Source organism: Wyeomyia smithii, chromosome 3, assembly GCF_029784165.1.
Source record: "Wyeomyia smithii strain HCP4-BCI-WySm-NY-G18 chromosome 3, ASM2978416v1, whole genome shotgun sequence".
Classification (NCBI taxonomy): Eukaryota; Metazoa; Arthropoda; class Insecta; order Diptera; family Culicidae; genus Wyeomyia; species Wyeomyia smithii.
Genome location: NC_073696.1, coordinates 227,743,136 through 227,769,196, shown reverse-complemented (window position 1 = coordinate 227,769,196; position 26,061 = coordinate 227,743,136). Strand labels below are relative to the sequence as shown.

Sequence of the window (26,061 nt, the reverse complement as noted above, 5' to 3'; positions counted from 1 at the left end):
TAGAGCGCTCAGTCATTGGTTGACTCTCTTCATCCAGCAAGCCACCGCCGGCCCCAGTCGAAAAAACGTTCTCGCCGGTGCTTTGACCTGCTCGACCGAAGGAGCGCATTCTTCAGCTGGTGCATTTGTTCCGTGTTGCCTGCTAACAACGCGAATCTGGCTTACACCGTCCGTGATGATAGATTCACCGATCGGAAATGTAAAAATTGTTGGAACGACTGAAACGTAAATAATTACTTTTGGACAGATTGATACATTACCTTCTGATACATTACCTTCCGATGCTAAAATGCGCCGGGAATCAGCCTGGAATCTATGTTCAAAATCCTCCGCGCGGAAATGTTGTGAGCAAACATAAAAGTTTGCAGGAAGATTCGGTACCCAACAGAACAAACGCCAGCGTTTCTTATCATCGGGATTATTTGGCTCCCGAAACCGAAACACCACCAAGTTTAACTGAACACGATGGCATTCGCGTTTTTTTGGTAACCGTAGAACGTTAAAAACTCTAAAAAAGAACAATTTGTCGAATATCCACACTGAATGCCGAACGTAAACGATTGTTGTGACGTCACAACTTTTTACTCGCCACCTCTGATCGCATATTGAAATCGTATCTGCCACTCCTTATTGGGAAGAAGGTACTACGGACTACCATACCACGGGAGGCCGCAAAGTTTACGCATCGATGGCTGTTATCATTAGACACGGCATGCCGGTACATTACCTCCCGTCCTATCTGAGCATTCATGTCACTAATGCCGTAATCCACGTCTCATCGCGAGCAGCTATCGTAGACCTGCTAAAGCTCCATGTGGGCAGTGCACATGGCGGTAGTTCCACAGCTCTGGTAGAAAGTAGTACGCTTTTCCATACATTCTGTCCAGTCCAACAAAGCTCCTGCAGCGCTACGACTTTGAAGTTGCTCGTCGTAGACTATCCTGTCGCGTCCTGAAAAGTGGAGTGATTTGCAGTGCCATGTCCCGTAGTCCTCATTTCATTACCAAGGTCCATGCCGATTGTTCCGATTTGTAACTTGTGAGGAAAAAAAATTCGATCAACTTTAAAATTGGTCTACGATCTCGAAGTGCTGCCCAAATCGAAAAATCCTTTTCCACTTTCCAGAAAAAGGCGTTTTCGGAAGATGACCGTCGTAATTTACTTTTTAGTTTTTGTGAGCGAAATAAAGAAAAATCTAAAAGTGAAGTGTTTCACCAAAGATCTTGAATATAAAAAAAAAAACATCTATATACATTATTGTTAAATTCTTCGAGAATGGAAATACCTTCAAAAGAAAATCTGGTTCCAGACGAAAACACACTTTTCAAGAGAGCATAGTTCCAGCGAAATTGAGGACGGAAACGCTTGGTCGGTCGGCGAAATCATATCGTGAGCTAGGCAATAAATATCAGATTGATCCAAAAACGGTGAATAAGTATCTGCATAAAATGGGTTTAAAACTTAGAATATAAGTACCATCAAAATGACAAAGTAGTGTTTTGGCCAGACCTTGCATTGTCACACTATGCTAATGCAACTTTAGCGGATTTGCGGCAAGGCAATTTCGGGTTTATTCCGAAAGAATATAATCCTAGAATTTTATCCTTGAAACGAGCTATCATATTCCGGTGAAATAATTCATGCTCATCGTTCACGGTCACGAAATAAAATCTTCTGAAAAACCAACTAAATGATACTCACCGTTCCTTTGGTAAAGTTAGTGAACCTGTATATTAGAGAAATGACAAGGCACTCACCATTAAGGCAACTGTCAACGTCAAAATTGGGTGTGACATTTGCCCTAACAGTGAGTGCCTTGTCATTTCTCTAATACCGTGCTGGATCGAAATCCGTACACCTAAGCACATGATAATCTTCGACGGTCAATGTAAAATCAAGAAATCACATATTGCTTTAAACTGACATGTTTAGTTATAGGTCTACTTATATTTTATCACTATTTTCCAGCAAAATGATTGTAATCACTCCGAAACTCGAAAAAATCATGTTTAAATAGAACATGTTTTGAATCAAAATCCGTACACAGTTTTTTGTCTGAATCATAACCCATACACTTCTGAATCGGAATCCGCACACACGCGATATAGACTGGATCAAAGTCCATACAACAATAAATCAAACTCCGTATAGATGAAGAAGTACAAAAATGAACATCTTTTATTTTTAATTTATCTTTAAATTACCGAATAAGTATATTTTGAGGATCAACTGGCTCCTAAAATTTCACACGGTTTTCTAATTTTTGATATCAGCTGAAATAGTGCAATTTTCATAGCGTTTCGTAGTAACCGGAACGCCGGAACCTCTCGAAGCTTCCCGGTACGACTTTCCCTTGCGCACCTCAGTCACAGCTCGTTTAAAATTGTTTGCCGTATATTTACCCTTGTTTTCTTCCATTATATGCTGAAAACAAGAAGAAAGTTCAACAATATATGCATGATACACACGCTGTACGGATTTTGCTTCAAGCAAATAAAAAGAATCAAAATCCGTACGGCACAGTTTTTGTTGAATAAATACAACTTACACTATTTATTAGACAATATACAGCTCGAAAATGACTAAGACTTACCTTTTCCATCAATTTTAAAAAGATTCACAGAGTAAAACACTTATATCCCACTTGAAAATCGTTTTTATCTGAAGAACGTTTCCTTAGTAAATTCTCTAACGATACAACGAAATGACAACTGAAACCGATACACGATTGATTTTTCATTTTTAATATTTTTATTTCATGGCCTACTGGCGCATAGTTTAATTTAACAGAAGGCCAACAACTCATCGTATATGTACATGTAACTATCATATGAATTTTCAATTGTATAATGCTTAAAACTGAAGAAAAACATCAAGGTGTACGGATTTCGATACTGTACGGGTTTCGATCCAGCACGGTATACAGGTCCACTAGGTAAAGCGAAAATGACGTTATCAACGAGACGCTTGCTGTCGTTATCATGATGACACCCTAAAATTTCTTTTGAAGCAGTATTTTTCTTATCCATAACTAGTCGCATAACGCTACTGTACAGAACAGTTCACACAATGAAACTTAGAGAAAAAAAATCAGAAAATTTGAAACAGTGAATATCTTCCATACCATTTATTACTAGTGAGTATTCAAAGAGCCTTTGCCATATTTTTTTAAGGAAAAAAGTAGTGACAAGTGTAGAGGATGTGTTTTGCTAAGAATCTCATTATCAAAAGTTTAAGTGAACTAAAATTGGAATAGAGCGGGGGCCTAGTGTGGTTGGTAACGTCTCCGCCAACCAACCCAACTGGGCTAGATTCAATCTTAGCCGACACCGGGAGATTTTCTGAGGCGAAAAATCTCTGGGATCACGCCTTCCATCGCATGAGGAAGTAAAGCCGTTGGCGCCGGTCCGTAAATAAACGGGTCGTGAGTTAGGGTCCTGGGTGTGGAGTCGCCTCCCTGGGCGTCGGTGATTGGCCACAACAGTGGCGGAACTAGACCGACGGAAAATAAGCGAGAATAAAAAAAAATAAAATTGGAATGAACTTATTTTGAAAATAAAAAAAATACTGAGGTACGAATAACGAATATGAAATAAATTATGATGTTTGATTTAGAAAAAAACGGAATCTGGAAGTTGAAATTGAAGAAAACGAAATAAAGATCTTTTAGGATTCTGAACCTTGAAGCCAATATTCAAAAAGTCAGAATATTACAATTCTGACAAATACAATATCTGACCCCGAACTACGGAGCACTAAAACTTTTTGTCCAGAATTTCAATCACGAAATTCAAATTTCAAGCTTTTAAACTAAATTTTTCAATCCGAACTCAGAAATCCTAAAAAGAAACAGCGACAGCGAAATCCGAGATTCAAACTGGATTCAAGCAGAAAAATTTAGAAAGCTTTTCAGAAAATTTTAGTTAAAACCTGATGTTACAATGCACTACCCAAAGTCGGACATCTAAAAATCGAGTTTCTGCAGCCTAGAATTTTTGAATTTAATATTTAAATTTGAAATCGTAGTATCGAATTGCAAGTTAAGACGGAATTTCAGGTCCCAAACACTCCAAAATTCAACACTCCTTAATATTCAAAATTCAAAATTCTCAACCTCGAATCCAAAATTAGAACACTAAAATTGATTCTGAGTACCGAAATTGAAATAAGAACTATGAAAGTTTAATTTAAGAATTCAATCCGAAATCTAAAATCAAAAATTAAAATCATAAAACATAAAAACTGATGGGAATATTTCAAAAATGATCCTATATGACCAAAACGTGATGTCAAATATCAGAAATTAGCCCTTAGTTCAACTCTGAAGCTATGAATCACGATACTAACGACATAAGTTCAAAATTTAAACCTCGAAATCGAACTAAGTTTTTTTTTAATTCAAAAAGTAATACTCCTTCTTGATTTCAAAAACACCAAGGTTGGTAACGAATCTTATCCCTTCTTCTCACAGGAATCCCAACACCCAAGATCGTCTGGTCGAGTAACGGCAAAATCTTGCCCAGCACGATGATGGAACACGGGCACGAGGCGACGCTTAGCAGCAAGCTGGTAGTGCGGAACTTATCGCGCGATCATCAGCACAGTGTGTACAGCTGTCAGGCGAGCAACTTCTTCAAACGTAACGTCACCAGCAACGTTACGATTGAGCTGCGATGTAAGTTGTTTACTTAAGTATCAGTTTAGGAAGATGGTTTAAAAACGTTTTTTTTTTGTTCTTTTGAACGCAGTGCGTCCCCTGGCGGTGGAAATCATCAACGGCAGCACGCCTCTATCGTCAGACCGTCGGTACATTATCCAGTGCCAATCTAGTGGTTCGAGACCACCGGCTAAAATTACCTGGTGGAAGGAAGGGGAGCAGCTGACTGCGACAAACCAAACGGTAAGTATTGAATTTCTTTATCATCGAAGCTAAAATCTCTCTTTGTACGTCCTCTCGAAACGGAGGAGGTTTTATAACAACATCGAAAGTTTAATTTTGGGCACTTTCTTCTGCTACAATCTTGAGGCGATTCCTTTTTCCCGCTCGACAGCACAGTTGGTGGCCGTAAACTTTTATCACGGTTATAAACACCAGAAATTTTCGGTCCTTGGGTTAAATTCATTCCAATTTCCTCTGACGCATCATACTGTCCTATCGTACAACCTATTCCCCAAGTGGAACCATGCTGGGGTTGTACTAATTGATTTTCCTTCATTAAATGGTTCAAAACTGTGAGCTGCTCGAAGACGATTAGAGATTGTCCTATCGGAAAGGATGCGACACATAAAAACAGTACAGCCAAACTCAGCAACGCTTAGACCGAAAATGAACACAAACATACATACACACACATACATAATCTTCAAGACTTACAGAAACGAGTATTAGACGTTATGTTGAATAGTTAATATCTCCGCATCGAAATGACAATCATCCACTGGCTCCGAGCCTTTCTGGTGTTGCCTTTTGCGAAATAGTCCGGGCATTTGTCCCATCCCAGTGACGACAGGAAAACTCATCGGGAGTGTGCAGCAAATTGGTGAGAATTTCAAGGAATTAGGAAAAGGGGATATTCGAGCCTTTTCAGGCCCGTATTTGAATAGACTTATGTCATTAGAGAACATAATAATGTCCCGGCCTACGTACCGTTTAACATGCCACCCCTAGATAGCAGCTATTAGGGGAAACCTTTTTCCGACAGTTTCCAACAATTGATCGCGAGGGTGTCGGTTCCTGTAGAGGCGTTGATAACGACGACGACTTTTCCATCACTTCGAAGTTATCCGGCAGGCTCGCAAGATATTGACACTGGCAACATTTCTTAACCTTTTGCACCCTTTTGCTTGCTACACAACAGCGCACTATTCTATCGGCCAGGTTAAGTGTCAGACGCCGCCCGCCACTCGGGGAGGAAAATATTATTGTTATTGTTGCTGATACGGAGGAACAACCTGACACGAACCTCCTGACTGCCTGGTTTGGCTTGGCTCGGTAGTGATGACACATCTTTTCGCCGGTAGGCTTTTATTGATCTTGTTGATTGTAAAATGTCGTTACCGGTAGGAGAGATTTGTTATTACATGGAAATTGCGAATAATAGAATTGAAAATGCTGCTCGGCCTGGGCTCCGAGACGCGCCTACCGGGCAGGCAGGGTTTGCTGATGTGCGCGACAAACAAATTTCCAACTTCAAAGCCCGTAACAACAGCCTAACGATCATTGCCGCTCGGAGGCACATGTTATCTCCGCAGATTACCGCCCAGGAATAATGGGATAGAAATGATTTTCCTCCGAGCGAATAAATCGCTGTTAGAAGGATAGTCCGTTGGGAAAGAATGTTCAGTTATATTGAGTTATAAAAAACGTTCTTGGAAATATAAGCAACCGTGGTGGGAATGAAATTTTCTGTAGAATACAACTTGTACTAAGATATCTTTTTAAAAGTCGTTGAGAGATAAGAAATAAAGCTGAGGTTTTAATTTCGACAAGAAAAATGTTCTCCTTAATTAACAAGTTAAATAACTCATTGAATAACGGATCCAACTTCCAGGGATTTTTTTATAATCATTGAAATCAAGTAAACTTTAAAATCGACTTAAAAAGTTGACACCTAAATAAATCATATGCGTAATTTTTTAATGACGAGTTTAACTCTTTAGAAAAAGTTCGTGAAGCTTATAGCGAAAAGTTGTTTGTTAGTACATGCAAATAAGATTGTAATACTCAAAGCGGCTGTAATAGAACATAGAAACTAACCAAAGTGGCGATTGGAAAAAACCCCACCTAGCATTAATTCCCTACATAATTATTTCCAGGGAAAACCAACAGCAATCCATATTTACTACTACACTTTAGTGGTCCTCCACACCGAACCAAATCGACTAGAAGCGCAATTCCTTCTCGTCATTATACTTTTTCTCTGGATATATGAATCCCTTCTCGCTTCTCATGCAATCTCTCCTATCCTAACACGCGTCCGGTTATCAACGTTGAAAGTAGCCGCCAACGGTCGGTGTTGCGATTCTGCGAAATGCGCGAGCTTTGTGTCCGTTCCCCACGGGACATAAAACGTACCAGTTTGGCTTTGTTCATACGAACGAACTGCGTATGTATTTGTGTATGTAAGCCAATTGTGCTCTGCCCAGCACACAGAACATGCGAGTGCGAGAAAAAACTTTTACTTTACGCTGGCTCATAATGGGAAATATTTAATAGATGTTTATGCTAATGGAACAGGGTATTTTCGTGCCGTAAATTCGCTCGGAATCATTAGCGGTGGGAAGCGGCAGCCACGAATAGCTAGAGGGTATTTGTGGTCAACGCTTCCCAGAGAGGGTGATTTTTTTTCTTGTGTAATCCTTGGCACCGTGGGGATCCAGAGTATGTAGGTCACACATGGATATATGCAAATGAAGGGAAATTTTTAAATCGCTTATGCTGTTTACTGACACAGCCATTTCCTTGAAATTTTTATTTTAAAACACTGTATTATCTACACAAAACGATTACGTATGTCACATTATCACGTAGCGCTTAATTACCTTGAATTCGTAACTAACACCTGTTCGCTTGAAAACCTTCGTCGGAGTACAGTGCAGCACATCAAGATGTGCTTTCGTTCGGTAATAGAAGCTAATTTAGTACCCTACCCTGAAAGTGCCATTTTTTAATCATCCCTGCAGTGGATTAATTGTCGTAAAGTGGACGAGAACGATCCATCCACTGTCATCCCTTCCAAAGAAAGGTCGGCCCGAATCCGCTGAAAGGTGCAATTAATTGTTCTTTTAGACTAAAATTATCCCATTTCAAATTTAGCAGAAAAAGGTCACCCCTGTCGGTTCAAGATGGCTTCTTTCGGTCATTGGCCAGGCCAAACGCCATCCTGGGAGTGATTCTGCGACAAACTTTGAATTCAAATATACCAAGCCCCGGGTTCCGTTGCTGTCCTGCGTCGGCAATCCAATTTGGAACGTCGTAACTTCTTTATCCGTTCGAAGAATTATAATTACTCCCGGTGGAAACTTCTTCGGACTGTCGCCTCTTTAGCGCCAGTGACGTCCTGCTGTGAAGGCTTATATTGCGGGTGTCTTACTGCCGGGTTGGGTGCGATCAAGGGACACATTTGTAGCCAATAAATCAGACTCTCGAACTGTCTCAGCTGGTTAAAGTGGGCGTACAATGCGCTTCCGCCAACGCCGAAGGAAGACAACAGACTAACAAGGGGTTTTCAAGCTGTCTGAGCTTTCCGTTTGAGTGTCAAACTAAGTACAAAACTAAAAAGTTTTACATGTTTCTAATGAAAACTTTTTCGACATTGTCCAAAAGAGTTGAAGTTGAGAGTTTGGAGTAGCTACATGTGATCGGTGTCAGTGAGTATTTTGATAATAAATTATGACGAAATCAAAAGTAAAATGTGGGTTCTAAATAGATTTAAATTATCTTTAATTTGAAAGACAAATCTGGTACAATTAACCGAATCAGAAGTGTTCCGTATTTAGCTCATTATTGAACTTCAATGGCATGAGTGACAGTTTGATATGGAGCCGTCCACTTTCCACGTGGATTCAAAACTCGTCATTTTAGACTCCACCGTCCCCTCTCCTGGACAAGTGTAAACATTGACCAAACCACCTTCCCCCCTCCCTGTTCTTGACCACGTGAACATTTTTTTACAAGGAAAAATTAAAAAATGTTTATTTCTGTGGTTTATTTAATAATTAAATCAACCCATAAACACCTAATCCAGAAAGCCATAAATGAAAAGAATTCAACCTTAGCGTGCTGAGAAACTCACCACAAGAACAGAAAAGTTCTTACGAAACCAAAAGAAATATAATCAAAAATTATGTTTTGAATGATTCAATTGAAACGCCGGAAAAACGACACAATGGAGTAGACAATAGAATTTAAGAGTCCACTAACTAGCTATAGTATACGTTTAGTTTTATAAAAATCAAAATGAATTTATCTCGATAAATCAAAAACTTAGAAAATTAAATTATTCAGCAACTCTTTCAACACAATTTCTTAAAAGAAATTAAAGCATTCTTTGCATAATTTATTAGATAGGAATAGGGAAAACTTGAACTCCACGGTATGAAAACAGTTGCGGTAGATGTGCGATACAAATTCTTGAATGAAATGTTCTGCTGGCATTGCCGAAGACGACAAATTTTTAAAAGAATTGCTGCGTAAGTCAAGGTCAAAACGTGAGAAATAGCGTGCACACAAGTGCCACGTATAGGTAGAATTTTACACTAACTCGTCCACCATCCAAAAACCCTTAAGCTTTGCCGAAGTTCGCATCTTTCTTGTAGGTCGGGATCGTGAGAAAAGTTTAGGTTAAAATAGCGCCTCACAACGGCAGAATCCTGAACTAAGCTATTCATCAAGCAGAAGCTTAAAGTTTGCTGAAAACCACAACTTTCTAGGAAGTCGGAATCACTAGTTAAGGGAAGATCTCAATAAGAAGAACTGTGTGCTCATTGGCGCCACGTAGCGGTGGAATTCCGTACTACACTGCTCATCATCCAGGAGCCCTTGAGCTTTTGAACAAGTCTGCTTAAGATCAATAGCATGGAAGAAGGCGTGAGGGAGGTTAAACTTCAAGTGCCTACAAACGATAACAGTGTCCAAGTTCGCGATATATTGAAGATCAAACGTGAAATTGGGTCACTAAGTAACAATCAAGCCGCAGGTAAAGACAGACTACTGGCAGAGCCCTATAAACACGGCCAAGAGGCACTAGCAACGAAACTCTACTATGTAATTTCCGAGACTTTGAAGGAAGAGAGACTACCGGAGGAATGGATGGAAGGAGTTGTATGCCCCATGTATAATTAAAGCAAACGGCCACAATGCAGAAAGTACCGTGGCATAACGTTGATCAACGCCACCTATAAAGTCCTCTTCCAAATTCCACTCCGCCTCTTTCGCCTCTAGAAAAACGATTCTTAGGGCAGAATTAAGCGGACTTCACACAAATAAGACGCGCTACCACGGATTAAATCCTCACTCACCGGCAGATCCTTCAAAAAAGCCGGGAGTACGATATGCCTAAACATTACGTCTTTTTGGACTTCAAGGCAGCGTATAACACAGTCGATCGAGACCAGCTATGGCAAATAATGCACGACTACGGTTTTCCAGATACTCTGACACAACTTATTAAAGCTACCGTGTATCGAGTAATGTGTTATGTGTGCTTATCGGGGACACTCCCGAATCTCTTCAAAGCTCGCAGAGGATATAATTCGACGAGCGGCCATCAAAACGAAAGGCACGGTTTTCAGCAAAGGTAGTCAACTCATAGGCTTCGACGTTATTACGAAACACTTTGCGACGGCGGAAGAAATCTACGCCAGACCAGAAGTGGAGGCTAGGAGGCTTGTGCTAGCAATCAATGCGTGAAAATAAAAAAAAACAAAAATCGCCTCGCACGAATGGTGACAATGGACGGCGATGAAATCGAAGTGATAGATGAGTTTGTATATTTGGGATCTCTGGTAACCACCGACAATAACACAAGTAAGGAGATCCACCGACGTATTCCAGCTGAAAACTCGGGCCTTCTTTGGCCTTCGCAGGACGCTTTGATCCAGGAGTATACGGCGCCACACGAAACTAAGGAAGCACAAAACCATAATTAGACCAGTAGTTCTTTGTGGAGTTATACCAGTAATTCTCTATAATTTCGAAAACGTGACGCTGCTTATGGAGGACATATGCGCACCGGCCGTATTTGAATTGAAAATTTTGGGCAGCAATTTTGGGTGGAGTACAAACCGAAAGCAGAGAGTTGCGCATGCGTATGAATCACGAGCTGGGACACTACTTGTAGAAATTTCCATTGTACTTTGTCTTAAGAATAAACTGTTAATTTACAAACAAATATTAAGACCAGCAATGTTATATGCAGTCCTTATTTAGACATGTTGTTGTACAACCAGAAAGAAGAATGGTTCAAAATAAACTTTTGAAAATGATATTGAAGGGTCCTCGCTGGTTTTGTACGAATGAACTACACAGGCTTACTAATGTGGAAGTATTAGAAAATATGTTGAACCAAATTACCAATAAGTCCCGTTGAAATCGTTGCAATCCTCAATTACAACGTTTAGCTTACTTTATAGTCAGTAAGATAGGTGTAAGATAAGATTAAGGTTTTAATTTTAAATTCATTTTTTTTGTCTGACAAGAAGGTTTACAATTTTTCTACAATTATATTCACATAACTGCGGGAGCAACTACAATCTTTTGATAAAATATAATTTAAAATATATGTAATAGTGTTGATATGTCACCGTTTGTGGCAGAGCACACAATATAAACTCTGAATCCCCCCTCTGATCTCCCTACTGAAAAAACGGCCGCCTGGATCCAGGTCTGTTGCTAGAGTGATTTCATTAAACAAATTCTAGTGAAACCTAACCTACTAAAAACCTGGAGAGAAAAATATTGTATTTTTTTTTCTGTAGTTTTCATTCTTCTTTTGTAACTATACACTATTTCTAAAAATGCAACAGAAGGTTTGCATGGGGACTTTTTTCGAGAAGATGAAATTTTTGAACCCTACCGCTAAACGAATTTCATTGACACCCTACCCCTGTTTCTGTCATGTGATAAACAGCAATTCGAAAGTTGTTCTCGAATTGACCATTGACTACACTTTGCGACGGCTGATTCGAACAGCATGTACGTTATTCGGTAAGCAGAATCACTGATGATAGCAGGAAAATACTTCATTTTTGCATAAATCAAGATGACTTGACAAAGTAATTTTTTTAATTCTTTTATCACCAATATTTAGTGGTTAATTTGTGAGTTCGAAATCCAATTTGTGGTAATTTGTGGTTAAGTGGTTTCCGAGAAATTTTAAAAAAACTGAGTCAAGCCATCTTGATGATTTTTCTCGGACAACGATGATATATCGAAATCGAAAGCTCTTAATTTGTGGTTCACGAAAATGTAATTTTTTAAGTCATAATTACTACATTCATAATTACTACAATGTGTGTACAGAAAGTTGTGTTTCATTGTTCACGTAGTTTTACTTTTTGTTTATTGATTGATGATGCTACTGGCCGCTAGTGGCGTTGGCTGTTTGCGGTGTTTGTCACTGCTATACTGAGCGTGCTTGTGGGGAATATGGTAAATATCAAGATTCGGGGAACTTAGCCAACACACTTGCTATTACCTTAGATTATTGAAACATAGATATCCAACTCAACCAACAATACGGGCAACAAAAATATGGCGCCCCTCCGAGTATGATGGCGGTTGGGTGAACTACATTTAATGAGCACACACAGAAAAATATTAAGGTAATTGCTATCTTTTTAGGCTGGGTCAGATTTGTGCGGTGTTTTTAACAAACTAATCTATATGGTCTAGATAATAATAATAATTTATTACAACAGGAGGAAAATAAATGTCAATGTCTGAGATGACCATGATATGAATTATTTATTTCGATGATAGTATGACTAATCGTTCATAGCCGTTTCAACAACATGTTTTTAAGCATAACCAAAGATGACTAGTACACAATACGTCACTCTTGCAGTATGCAGCGGACACGATTTTTGCTGCGCGTGAACGAAATTTGAACTAATTTGTATACTGTTAATTTGGTGACGACGACAAGGTGGTGAATGGTGAAGCATGTTTTTCAATATCATTATATGGTCCTGTCATTAATTTTCAATATCCTCATACAGTATTGCCATCTTGTTTTCGTTTTCATCTAGCGGATTGAGCATGATAAATCGATTTTGCTAACAATCACAGTTTTAAGGTTATCAGATGGCACCGTTATAAAGGTGTTGCGAGCAAAATGTATGAAGTCAGATATCTTGCTCTAGTCATCATTAGCATAACTCGTTTGTTGTTTGTACCAATTTTAATAGTCGATTGCGAACCACTATACAGCTTTAATCCCTTTGCGGAACTGGTTGGGTTAATAATTCTGCCTCAGCCGTCAAATAATGCTGTAGAATGTTCTTCTATTCGGTTTGTAGCTTCCGTTGCAGATTATTGTTTGTGATCTCATTCATTATCAATTTCGATATTCCTTGGTTGAATGTTTAAATCGGTTTATTAATATTTGCAAAGAACGGAGAAAACAATAACGCGCCTGGATTAGATAGAATCAAATTCAACTTGTTGAAGAATCTACCCGGCAATGCCAAGAGGCGCTTGTTGAACTTGTTCAATAAGTTCCTGGAGCAAAACATTGTACCGCAGGATTGGAGGCAAGTGAAGGTGATCGCCATCCAAAAACCAGGGAAACCAGCTTCTAATCACAACTCTTATAGGCCGATTGCAATGCTATCCTGTATCCGGAAATTGATGGAAAAAATGATACTCCGTCGTTTAGACCACTGGGTCGAATCAAATGGTCTACTATCAGAAACTCAATTTGGCTTCCGCCGTGCCAAAGGGACGAATGATTGTCTTGCGTTGCTTTCAACAGATATTCAGCTGGCGTATGCTCGTAAAGAACAAATGGCGTCTGCGTTCTTGGACATTAAGGGGGCTTTTGATTCCGTTTCTATTGACATTCTTTCGGGTAAACTTCACCGACAAGGATTTTCTCCAATTTTGAACAATTTTTTGCACAATTTGTTGTCCGAAAAGCACATGCATTTTACGCATGGCGATTTGGCAACTTTTCGCATTAGCTACATGGGTCTTCCCCAGGGCTCATGTTTAAGCCCCCTTCTTTACAACTTTTATGTAAATGACATCGACGAATGTCTGGCAAATTCATGCACGATAAGACAACTTGCAGACGACAGTGTAATCTCTGTTACAGGAGCCAAAGCTGCCGATTTGCAAGGACCATTGCAAGATACCTTGGACAATTTGTCTGCTTGGGCTTTACAGCTAGGTATCGAATTCTCTCCGGAGAAGACTGAGATAGTAGTTTTTTCTAGGAAGCATGAACCTGCTCAGCTTCAAACACAATTAATGGGTAAAACGATTTCTCAGGTTTTGGTACACAAATATCTTGGTGTCTGGTTCGACTCTAAAGGCACCTGGGGTTGTCACGTGAGGTATCTGATGAAAAAATGTCAACAAAGAGTGAATTTTCTTCGTACAATAACCGGACAATGGTGGGGAGCCCATCCAGGAGACCTTATAAGGCTTTACCAAACAACGATATTGTCTGTTATTGAATACGGGTGTTTCTGCTTCCGCTCCGCAGCAAACACACATTTGATCAAACTGGAGCGAATACAATATCGTTGTTTGCGTATCGCCTTAGGTTGCATGCAGTCGACCCATACGATGAGTTTGGAGGTTTTAGCTGGAGTACTACCATTGAAAAACCGCTTCTGGAGCCTGTCTTCTCGTATTCTAATCAAATGTGAGGTCTTGAACCGTCCCGTGATTGAAAATTTTGAAAGGTTAATCGAACTTAATTCTCAAACCCGTTTTATGACATTGTATTTCAATCACATGTCCCAAAATATTAACCCTTCTTCGAATATTCCAAATCGTGTCGACTTATCAAATACTTCTGATTCTACTGTGTTTTTCGATACATCCATGATAGAAGAAACTCGTGGAATCCCGGATCATTTACGCGTGCAGCAGATCCCTAAAATTTTTTCCAATAAATATCGAAACATCAACTGCGACAATATGTACTACACTGACGGATCACTTCTTGATGGGTCCACTGGCTTCGGTATCTTCAATAACAATTTAACCGTCTCCCATAAGCTCGATAATCCTGCTTCTGTTTACGTCGCAGAATTAGCTGCAATTCAGTACACCCTAGGGATTATCGAAAAAATGCCCACGGACCATTATTTCATCTTTACGGACAGTCTCAGTTCCATTGAGGCTCTCCGATCGATGAAAGATGTTAAGCACTCTCCGTATTTCCTGGGGAAAATACGGGAACATCTGAGTGCTTTATCCGAAAAATCTACTCAGATTACCTTAGCGTGGGTCCCTTCTCACTGCTCGATACCGGGTAATGAGAAAGCGGACTCTTTGGCTAAGGTGGGCGCAACAAACGGTGATATTTATAAAAGACCAATTGCCTTTAATGAATTTTTCGCACTTGTACGTCAGAATACGATCATCAGTTGGCAAAATGCTTGGACCAGAGGGGAATTGGGAAGGTGGTTACATTCCATAATCCCCAAAGTATCGACGAACCCGTGGTTCAAGGGGTTGGATGTAGGTCGGGATTTCATTTGCGTGATGTCCCGGCTTATGTCCAATCACTATAGATTTGACGCGCTCCTCCGTCGTGTTGGGCTCGGGGAAAGTGGTATCTGTGCCTGTGGTGAAGGTTATCACGACATAGAGCATGTGGTTTGGTCATGCCCTGTACACCGTGACGCCAGGTCTAACTTAATAGCTTCCCTGCAGGCCGAGGGTAGACAGCCGGCTGTTCCTGTTCGTGATGTCTTGGCGAGCCGTGACCTATCCTACATGTCCCTTATATACGTTTTCCTGAAATCCATCCACGCCCCAGTCTAGTCCCGTTCCCCTCCGTCTACACCCAACAAAACGACAAGAACACGTTTGAACCTTAAGCACAAAACCAGCAACCAGACCCCGCACAATAGAACCAGGACCCAAGGACTACGAGCCTCTGTCCCAACTCACGACATCGTGGCTCAGCAGAACGAATCCATACATGCCATTCGACGATTATCAGACGACCATTGAACAACAAAACACTGATTGGAAATCCCATGCTAGTTTTAAGTTAGACTTAATTTCAGCTCGTAGTCGGCAGCGAGGATAAAAAATTTGCTTTAGTTTTTAAGTCATCAGATATAATTGGCGCCGTTAAACATTGAATTGTATTTGTGCCGTGTCAAATAAATGTTATGTGAAAAAAAAAAAAAAAAAAGAACGGAGAAAATCAAATTTGTAAATTTTCACTCATCCTTTTAAGTTCTATTTAAAAACGATGCAATATTTATTTTGGTGAATACCGCTAAACGCTATTTTTAACTAAGGTTTTACATTACTGTGTGAAAATCGTTTTTATATACGTCTCTTAATATCCTCTTAATTCACTTACAAGGAGTAGTAGAGCCTAGCATAACTTATTTCGTCAAAATTCACCAACGTTAACACCAACATAAACAACGTTAAAATAATTTAAGTGAATATGAAGCTGTTTTTTTCTTTTCGTCACCTTCGACAATTCGATGAGAGTATCTATGAGATGTTTACATTGTGTGGCTCATGCTAATTTGTAAAATTACGCGAGGTTTCATTGCAGTTCATTGCATTGTAATAAATTGAAATTGCAAATCATCAAGAATATATTGTAAAGTCGATTGAAAACCGCCGTACAAATCTGATTGAAAGTAACATGATATTTTTCTGGGTGTGAGTGTCTGGTCAAGCTCACCACTGAAATGATAAGGAGTGCGAAGATATTTTTCCGAGTGGATATGCTTTAGTTCACCCAACGGCCTACAGATGGCAAGTTCATAGTGTTGCCTTGAGATTATATGCAGCGAAGCCCAACTTGGATATCTATGTCTCTTTAGTCTATGCTTTAGTCCATGCTATTACCTAAGAGCTTCTTTCTCTTTTTCTTTGCTATGAAATATATCCTCGGTTGAACGGTATTTTCGTCTGCCTTACGCAAAATCCAGTGCAACCAGAAAAATTTATTTATTTGATATTTTTATTTAACAAAAAACACAACAATGAAAATTGGATTACAAACAACATATAAAACAAAACAACAAAACTTCGTCCATATTTATATCATCATACTACCACTGCCAAACTTTTTTTTTTTATTCTGACTTCTCCGGACTTTTTATAGAGAGCAGAATGACAAATATTTGGCGAAACACTTATTTCCTCTTGCAAAAGCAAGGGAAAAATTGCTTGTTTTCAAGAAAAGCTTGATTTCACGTTACCACGAACAACTAAATAAACAACATAATAATAAAAAGAAATACCTTCACTGCATTTTCGACTATTGCGTAAGATTTTAAAATTTGGAATATCTTTTTCAGATTTTTCGCATATTTTTAGCCAGGTTCTGCATTCTCGGGAAATCAAAAAAAAATTACGACCAAACTCTTGGCACTTCATTCAAATTCTTTTTTGCTTTTTTCGTCGCAACGAAAACAAAATTTTGTCCACAATATTTCACTTTTACTTACTCAATGATTGGGTCGAACACCAACTGTTTAGCAACACGGCAAGCTGAACCCCTTTTGAATATTGTCACACACGCGTGCTGTCAAAATCAACCAATCATGTTTGGAGCAAAAAACCTGGAGCAAACCGAGGTATCATCTTGGCCACTCTTCTCTTAGGCTATTACAGGTCCAAGTATAGATGACAGTTCTAAAAGGTATGCTATTCACGTCGATGCATTAGTATTAGTGATCGTTATGAACTTTTTCCAATTTTGTATGAAATTTGAAATGATTCTGCATTTTAAACTAAACTTATAAAACTTACTTTCCTGAAAAGTTATAGAAATGATGTTGAAACATGTTTTATTTGTGGGGAATACATAAACATGCTGCGGTTTAGGTAAAACATGCTGTTTTCCATCAATTTGCCGGTAACCTTTTTGCACTTTTCGTTTTTTTCTTGTACTCTAATAGCGCTTCTAAATAGAGTCGCTTATGTTTCATACAGTAACAAAAGTCATGAGCTATGACAATGACTAAGATTATGCTCCAGTTATTAGAAATATAGCATTTTTATATATTTTATTTCGACATATTGTCGCAATTTTTCACACTAAATCTAAATTAATATCAATTTCTACTGTGTTTCAACTGGAGATTCACTCTCCAACCACAAAAATCAGATATAAAACAACATAAAACGCGAAATTTCCAAAAAAGTTCTGAATTCCATACAAAACGCGAAATTTTTCATAACGAGTGCGTGCGTGGATAGACAAAAATGTAGCATACCTTGTAGAACTGTCATCATACTTGGATTACAGGTAGCCCAACAGGCGCAGAATGGATGTGTAAATTGGTTGTCAAAAAGGAAACCAAATGTGTATGTGAAAATTTGTTGTCAAAAGGAAACCGGTAACAGGGGTACCAAATGTGCAGATTTGTCTGCAAAACGCAGATTTTTATAGTCCGAGTGCAGATTTTTATTGATTCGCAGATATTTGCAGTTTTCCTTTTGTTTCTGCAGATTTTTGTTCGAGTTTTCTTATATTTGCGCAGATTTTCTTAAAATGTGAGCAGATTTTTGTAGACTTTTGCCTGCGCAAGCGAAATTTTTTCAAATCACGGATAGATTTTTCTCAGATTTCGAGCAAATTTTCCCGGTTTTTCGAGCAGTTACAGACATTTTTCGAAAACATCTGGCATCTCTGACCGGTAACGAAAATGTACTTTTAAAGGAAAGCAATCCAAATTCGACGGATTATTTTCCAGAACCAGTAAGTATTGCATACAATAATTATCACTTTTTCATCACCTAGATTCTGAGAAATGTTTAGCGGCATACATAAATTACATAACGCTCATATGGGAGAGGGGGTATCCTTGAGCGTTACGATTTGTTACACGGGGGAGGGGTAGGTGAGTTAAACGTTACGTAACCAAAAATCTCTGGAGAGATTCTCCAAAAACAAGCATTTTAAACAAGGTAATCCTTCTGCAGCGTTACGTAATTTTTATGGGGGGAGGTGTTGGCGTTACGTTTTGTTACATATGGGGGGTGGGGGTCTGAAGATCGAGTTTTTGCTTTACGTAAATCATGGATGTCGCCTTTCGGAAACAAATGCTCAAATAAGCTGCCGGGATCAAACTTAATTGTGCTCTTCTGTTATTTTTCCATGCATATGTGCTAACTTATGAGCAAAGTAATAAAGAAGATGTCTGCTGTCCGCGGGTCTGTTAAGCTACTAGTGGCATCGTCGCACAGAGGAGTACCTAGAACCAAAATCTGACTAAAATAAGAAAAAAGTTTTTTGTCTCTTTTTGGTGCCGCAATATTTTTTTCTGCAGCTTAAATAAATGCTTCACAAAATACCATCACTCGATTAACGTTGAACGGTATTATCATATGCTGGGAGCGCTGTAAACATTGACAAATTTTCAAGCATTTTTTTGGGAATCGAACCATTTATAGGTTCTGAAAAATATTCAGTCGAATTTGGATTGCATTCCTTTGAGAGTACATTTTCGTTACCGATATCCTTTTGACAACAAATTTACACATCCATTCTGCGCCTGTTGGGCTACCTGTAAGGGACGATCCATTAATGATGTCACGCAAAATTTGGAAAAAATTAACTCCCCCCCCCCTCCCCCTTGTCACAAGTTCTCACAACTTCCTTGACCCCCCCCCCCTTAATTACGTCACGTTTTTATATCCCCCTCCCCCTTCTTTAGTGATTATTGATTGAAAATCGAGAAATTTGTTAGGAATGTATTTTTTCTCAATAAGAACGATTTTACTGAAATAAAAACTGAAACTAAAAGAAAAAGAAGATTATAGAAGATAACTAGAAAAGGCGTTTAGTTCTTAGTCCAAAAATGCTGCTGATGGAGTCGCATATCGACGACATAGAAAGCCGAGACATTAATTGCAGCATCATTGCTGATTTTTGAAAAACCATCAATATTTAATTCCTCTTCTTCAATCAATTCGCAATCCAAATCTTCTTCACATGTTACAATAACCAAGCATTTTTATTTACATTTTGTCACAGTTTTGTATCGATTGGACTGAGAGACACTAAAAATTAATGAAATTGCGCCGTCATTCATAAATGAACATGCACGGTAAAACAGAATTAAGGAACATTATGCTTTTTTAGCGAGAAAAAATTGTCATTTATTTTATCTAAAGCAAATCTTAAGCAAAAAAGGGATCGTAGAACTATAAATGAATAATGAAAATATTATAAATAATTCTGAGTCGATCTCTGTGTTTAGGTATGTGACTTTTTTATTTATTTTTTTTCAGTTGAAATGTGATGTCACACTCAAGTATATGGCTGACTTTAAAAATTACATTTTCGTGAACCACAAATTAAGAGCTTTCGATTGCTGTATATATCATCGTTGTCCGATTTATTAGAAGAAAAATCATGTATCAAGATGGCTTGACTCAGTTTTCTGTAAATTTTTTCGGAAAGCACTTAACCACAAATTACCACAAATTGGATTTCGAACTCACAAATTAACCACTAAATATTGGTGATGAAAATTTTTTTTATAAAATTACTTTGTCAAGCCTTTTTTCATATGCCAGGAAACACTAAGTACCTACCTAATCCGTAATAATAATGAGCTATTTATTATTTCCAATTATTTTTTTTTTTTTTTTTTAAGAGGTTGATATTTTCACTGAGCTCTTAGAACAATATTATGCCTTTATTTTGTATATGTTACAGCAGGCTTGATTTTATGAAAATTGAGTTTCTAGATTTTCTGCTGTTCCTCATTACATACCACGGCAACATTATCACCAATTGAATTGTCCAAGTGTTTTATATACAAGGCATTCAATATTTCTTGTAGGAAGTTGCAGAAGCAGAAATAAAAATTGTTTCAAGTTTTTGTAGTGTCTAGGTTTTCTTGGTTAAATTAAATTGTCATCGAAATCATTATTTAATGGACGAAACCTGAATGATGCTCAGGGGACGAAAATCAACTCCAGATAAAAATTATGAGTATTTAATTCTTTTCATGCCCTTTGTTGAGGTTTTATTATATTAGTGGCTGACCCGGCAAACTTCGTCCCGCCTGTTTTTGTGTTTAATTAAATAATTTTAAACATTCCAAATTCATTGTATCCTTGCGATTTGCTTATAGTCTGCAAATGCACGACGAATCGGTTATAGAATATGATCAAAGTGGAAGGCCAGATCATTTAAAAAGATTGGTTTTATCGGAATGACTACATCCTCGACTTTCGGATTCTGTACATACCCGTATTGAGTGGTATTCAGTCTTTGAATTCAAAATGTTGTCTAGGGTCGGGCTGCTTCCAAGAAGTTACAATTCAAAATGGTGTTTGAGGTCAATTTTTAATTCCTTGCATCATATCATTCTGGTTTCAGGGATACTCATTGGTGGTATTTGGTCACCTTAGGGTGTTTTCCAGAAACCGAAAGTAGTTATCTTGGACTTCAAAATGACATGTGAAACCGGGTTCGCCACAGAAGGCAGAATCACAAAAGGCAGAAGCACGAAAGGCAGAATCATGAAAGGCAGAACACTATGACCGTACACACAAGGCAGAATATTTCAAAAGGCAGAATTTCGAAGAGCACGAAAGGCAGAATCACTGGTAGCAAAACCTGACTCACGATAGCCAAGTGCGTGATGGTAAATTGGTGCGAATCCTGGTCACGGTATCAAAGCTGCTACTCCACATTTATTATTTAATAATTACAATATAACAATATAACAAATATTATTTGGTGACCAGACATTATAACTGGTCGCAAGCAATGACCCATCAAAACAATGGGATCAGGCCTAATTATTAGATCTGAAACGCGCAAACTGGTTTGGCTCAGGTCCTCAAGACTCTCATGGCATCGCGGAGAATAATTTTTCGATGTTAGGTATAACTTACACTAGTCTAGTTGGTTATAATTAATATAAAACAATTCATGCGGCGAAGACGCATAATCGAAGGCAAGGAACCAAGGCGGCACAAAGCCGCCGTGGTTTCCGTGGTCCGAGCCGGCCGCCGACCCGCCATCAGAAGCGGCGACCTCTCGCATACAAACGACTGATCTACTGGTTTTTTAGGATTTCTCAAACAGGTTTTCTTTCCCTTAGTTAAGTCCGAACGAGCGGTAGCGAGTAAGGACAGCATACACTTGGACAATAGAGTCAGCCAAAGACCGCGAGTGTGTATTGTCAAAAAGAAAATGGAGTATTTTTTGATTCTGCCATTTGTTATTCTGCCTTATAAAATATTCTGCCTTTCGTAATTCTGCTTTTCGTGATTCTGCCTTTTGATTTCCTGCCTTTCGTAGGAGACCCGTGAAATAAATTTCTGACCTCTGGGCGTCATTCTGGTTCGGTGTCGGCTGTTTCCAGACACCGATTTTCAGCTTGTGTGCATCATTCCGGTTCCGGAATATTGGATGGAAATCGGCCATTTTTGGCTGTTTTACAGAAACCGGAAGTTGCCATCTTACAATTCAGCGCATCTTTACGATTCTGAAAATACCCATATTGGTTGGTATTTGATCATTTTCCACTGTTTTTCAGAAACCGGAAGTCTCCATCTTGGATGTCAAAAGGGCATTAGAAGACAATTTCTGGCCCCTGAGCGTCATTCTGGTGCCGGAAACATCCATATTGAGTGTTAGTTGGTCTCTTTCGGCTGTTTACCAGAAACCGGAAGTCGTCATCTTAACATTCAAAATGGTGTCTGTTGTCGATTTTAGCTCCTGTGTATCATTTTGGTTCCGTTATAATCATGTTGGGTGGGAATCAGCCATTTTCGGCTGTTCTCTAGAAACCGGAAATTGCCATCTTACAATTCAAAATGTTGTCTGAGATCGACTTGTGGCTTCAGTGCATCATTACGATTCCTAAAATACCGAAAATACATTGGGAGGTATTTGGTCACTTTCCGCTGTTTTTCAGAAACCGGAAGTCGCAATCTTGGATTTAAAAGTGACATTGGAAGACCTCTGAGCGTCATTCTGGTTAAAGAAACACTCATATTGGGTGGTATTTGGTCATTTTCGGCTGTTTCCCAGACACCGAAAGTCGCCATCTTGGATTGCAAAATGGTATTTGGAGACATTTTCCGGATAGAAACCGCAAGTTTTCATCTTAAATATAACAATGGCGTCTGGAGTCGAGTTTTGGCTTCTGTGCATCGAGCCGATCATTTTAGATTGTTTTTCGGGAAACCTGGTTGAAATATCTATTTCAACCAGGTTCCCCGAAAAACAGCCTCTGTTACCTCCCTTTCCGGGGGAGTGGCAAACCATCATTGTAGGATAAGTACAACGATACACCGTACCCCAGTGCTGAGTCGAGAAAATTCCCACCTCAAAAAGATCCTCGACTTGATCGAGAATCGAACCCGATACCACAACCGTGTGAGAGAGCTAGCCGACCGACTGCGCTAACCACAGAACCACGGGGACCACAATAAAACCCCTAAAAATATTCATCTGCCAAATTTGATTCGATTTATTTGGTTAGTTTTCGAGATATGCAGAAATTTTTGTTTCATTTGTTTGGAACCCCTCCCTCACAGAAGAGAGAGGGATGTCGAACCATTATGGACATATTTGTTACCTTTAAAAACATTCACATGCTCAATTTGGTTGTATTTGGTTGATTGGTTCTCGAGCTGTGCGAAATTTGTGTTTCATTTGTATGGGACCCCTCCTTTATAAAAGAGGGAGGGATGTCAAACCGTTAGGAATATGTTTGTTGCCCCTAAAAACATCCACCTGCCAAATTTGGCTCCATTTACTTGGTTGGTTCTCGAGATGTGCAGAATTTGTGTTTCATTTGTATGGGACCCCTCCCTTCCAGAAGAGGGAGGGATCTTGAACTATCTTAGTCACCTTTCTTGGCCCCTTAAAACCCCCATATACAAAATTTCACGCCGATCGGTTCAGTAGTTTCCAAGGCTATATGAATCAGACAGACAGACAGAGCTGCATTTTTATATGTTTAGGAGATAGCAAATTTGAAGCATAATTTGGAATATTTTCAGTTTTAAAATTGGGTTCAGTCGTAGTGGGCTGCGTTGAAATTATTTGTTTGCAGTTTGTCGTCTTTCAAATAGTCTTTCGGGGTATTACTAGATATAGCTACTTTTGCCTTCAATTCCAAATGATTACGCTGGTAAACATAGATTTTTGCCCTAGAGATCAAACTAAACTTTCGTGCTCCTAACAAAGCTAACTTTTCTAGAGACCTAATTGAGTTTTCCCGTAACCTCACGTAGAAGCGACGAACCCGGCGAGCCCTTACTGTGCGGTATTATGACGCACCTCTGCATGTACTAGGGGCTCTAAAATTGACTCTAAAAATAACATTTTTAGGGTAACGTATTCGAGCATTATGGCACCCTTTTTTTCGCTTTTTTTGACCCGTGTTATAATCATTGCATCTCCCAGATGATCTAGAGTTACGATGCTGGGCTAACAGTCGGCGTAGGTTCGAGTCTCGGCTCGGGAGAGACTGTTAGTGTCAGTAGGATCGTAGCGCTAGCCCCGCAATTGTCCTGTACACTAAACAGTTGGCTGCGAAGTCTGTGTATAACAAACAGAAGGTCAAATTCCAAATCGGAATGTAGCACCAAGGTTTTGCTTTGTTATAATCTTTGATATAATTATATATTTTACCTCACCTCGTCTTTCAAATGGTCTCTACGAATATGTTAGGTTTTTTTTGTATGGACGTCCTCACTGCGGCCAGAATCGTTGGTCTATTGTGTGATATGCCCGTGTGTGAGGAGCCTGAGAATGAACCCATGCTTCAGTCCTTTTTGACATTGAAAGGCCTGATTCTACTAAGATTAAAACCCACGACCATGCGCTTGACAAAGCGTACTCTGTAACCTTGCGGCTACGCTACTCCTCATATATGTTAGGTCTGCTTGGAAATGTTTTTACTTCTCTTTTTGCTTTACGGTTTTTTCTCAATTTGAAATTCATTTTGACTTTTCTAGCTTCTAAAAAATATTTTAATCACAATTCGGAATCTTCAAATCTATTCCAGTTTCTCACAAATTCTTCAGTCGTTAAAGAACAAAGTTATCAAAGAAATGTTTCCCGTCTTCTCCGTTTATTTCCCTGAAGGAAATCAACGTTTTATTGAACAACTAAACTCAGAGCATACAGGAGTTTTTTTTTTTCGTCAAAATACATTATTAGGATATTGAAATATTACAAAAAATGAACTGTTATCATATTTGTCATATACACTAAGGTCGCTTTTTACGCGTTTTTTTACACGGATTCCGGAATTTACGCGGTATTTTTTTGCGCCGAATTCAGATTCTCTTCAATCGGATTGCAGAATTATGCAGGTTTTTTTACGCGGATTCCGGAATTTACGCGGTTTTGTTACGCGTTTTTTTACGCGGCACGTATCCCCCGCGTAAAAAGCGACTTAAGTGTATTATGACGAACAGTACAAATGTTTCGGACACTCTCTGAATTAAATAGAATTGAAGATGTTATTTGATACTCATATTGTATTTTTGTTTATATTCATAACCTGCATCCGAGATTACGGACTTTTTTTTCTATTGGCAAAGGTAAAAAAAAGTCAGATACTTGGTTTAATCGTAAATTTTTATTATTTTTAAATAAGCGCGTTATCCATTTAGACCAATTTTGTAGAAGAAAATTGTTCTTCAGAATATTGCTATCGAGCTCTAGATCTAATTTTTTCCCTAAACTCGGGTGATTTAGACATTATGTATGTTGCACGGTTAGCGGTATCGCTAATGATACCAGGAAAACACTTGATATTTTACTATATTCTCTCACACTACTAAGACCGTCACCCCTAGGATTTTTCTAGAAAACGCTAATTAACTGTGTTTTGGAATATGTGAAGTGTTTGTATTTGATATTTTAGACATTTAAGACACATCGAAGCCACCGTGAAACGTCAAACGTCAAAATAATAGACATAATATACCCTACTGCAGCTGATGCGCAAACGGATGTAATTTTTCGTGAGTTGAACTTAAGCTTTTATTCATTTGAAAAGTCTGAAATAATTTTTCGTTGCTCTACAATTTATTGCCTGTATTGTAAGCAATCACAGGAATTCGATCTGAGGTAAATTGAAGCTATAAATTTGTAGAAATACTCTTTTTAAAAAAAATGTGTGCTGTCGGGGTAACACCGTCACCCAGTGAGTGGGGTAAGCCAGACGATGACACCCCGTTAAGCATACAGACACGAGGCATACGGACGCGAGGCATAGTACCCTAGGCATAATGGACGGCAGGCATACGGACACGAGGCATATGGACGCGAGGCCGAATGGATGCGAGGCCGAATGGACGCGAGGCCGAATGGACGCGAGGCCGAATGGACGCGAGGCCGAATGGACGCGAGG

General features: G+C 39.0%; 1 protein-coding gene across 2 annotated transcripts in view; it reads left to right on the top strand.

Moving 5' to 3' along the window:
• LOC129731141 (synaptogenesis protein syg-2) overlaps positions 1–26,061 on the top strand; it is an 827,904-nt gene that overhangs the window by 426,673 nt on the left and 375,170 nt on the right. For both annotated transcript variants that reach the window (XM_055690922.1, XM_055690921.1), the window contains exons 7-8: positions 4,472–4,675; positions 4,749–4,900. In XM_055690922.1, coding sequence (XP_055546897.1) covers positions 4,472–4,675; positions 4,749–4,900 — 356 coding nt within the window. The remainder of the gene's footprint in view (positions 1–4,471; positions 4,676–4,748; positions 4,901–26,061) is intronic.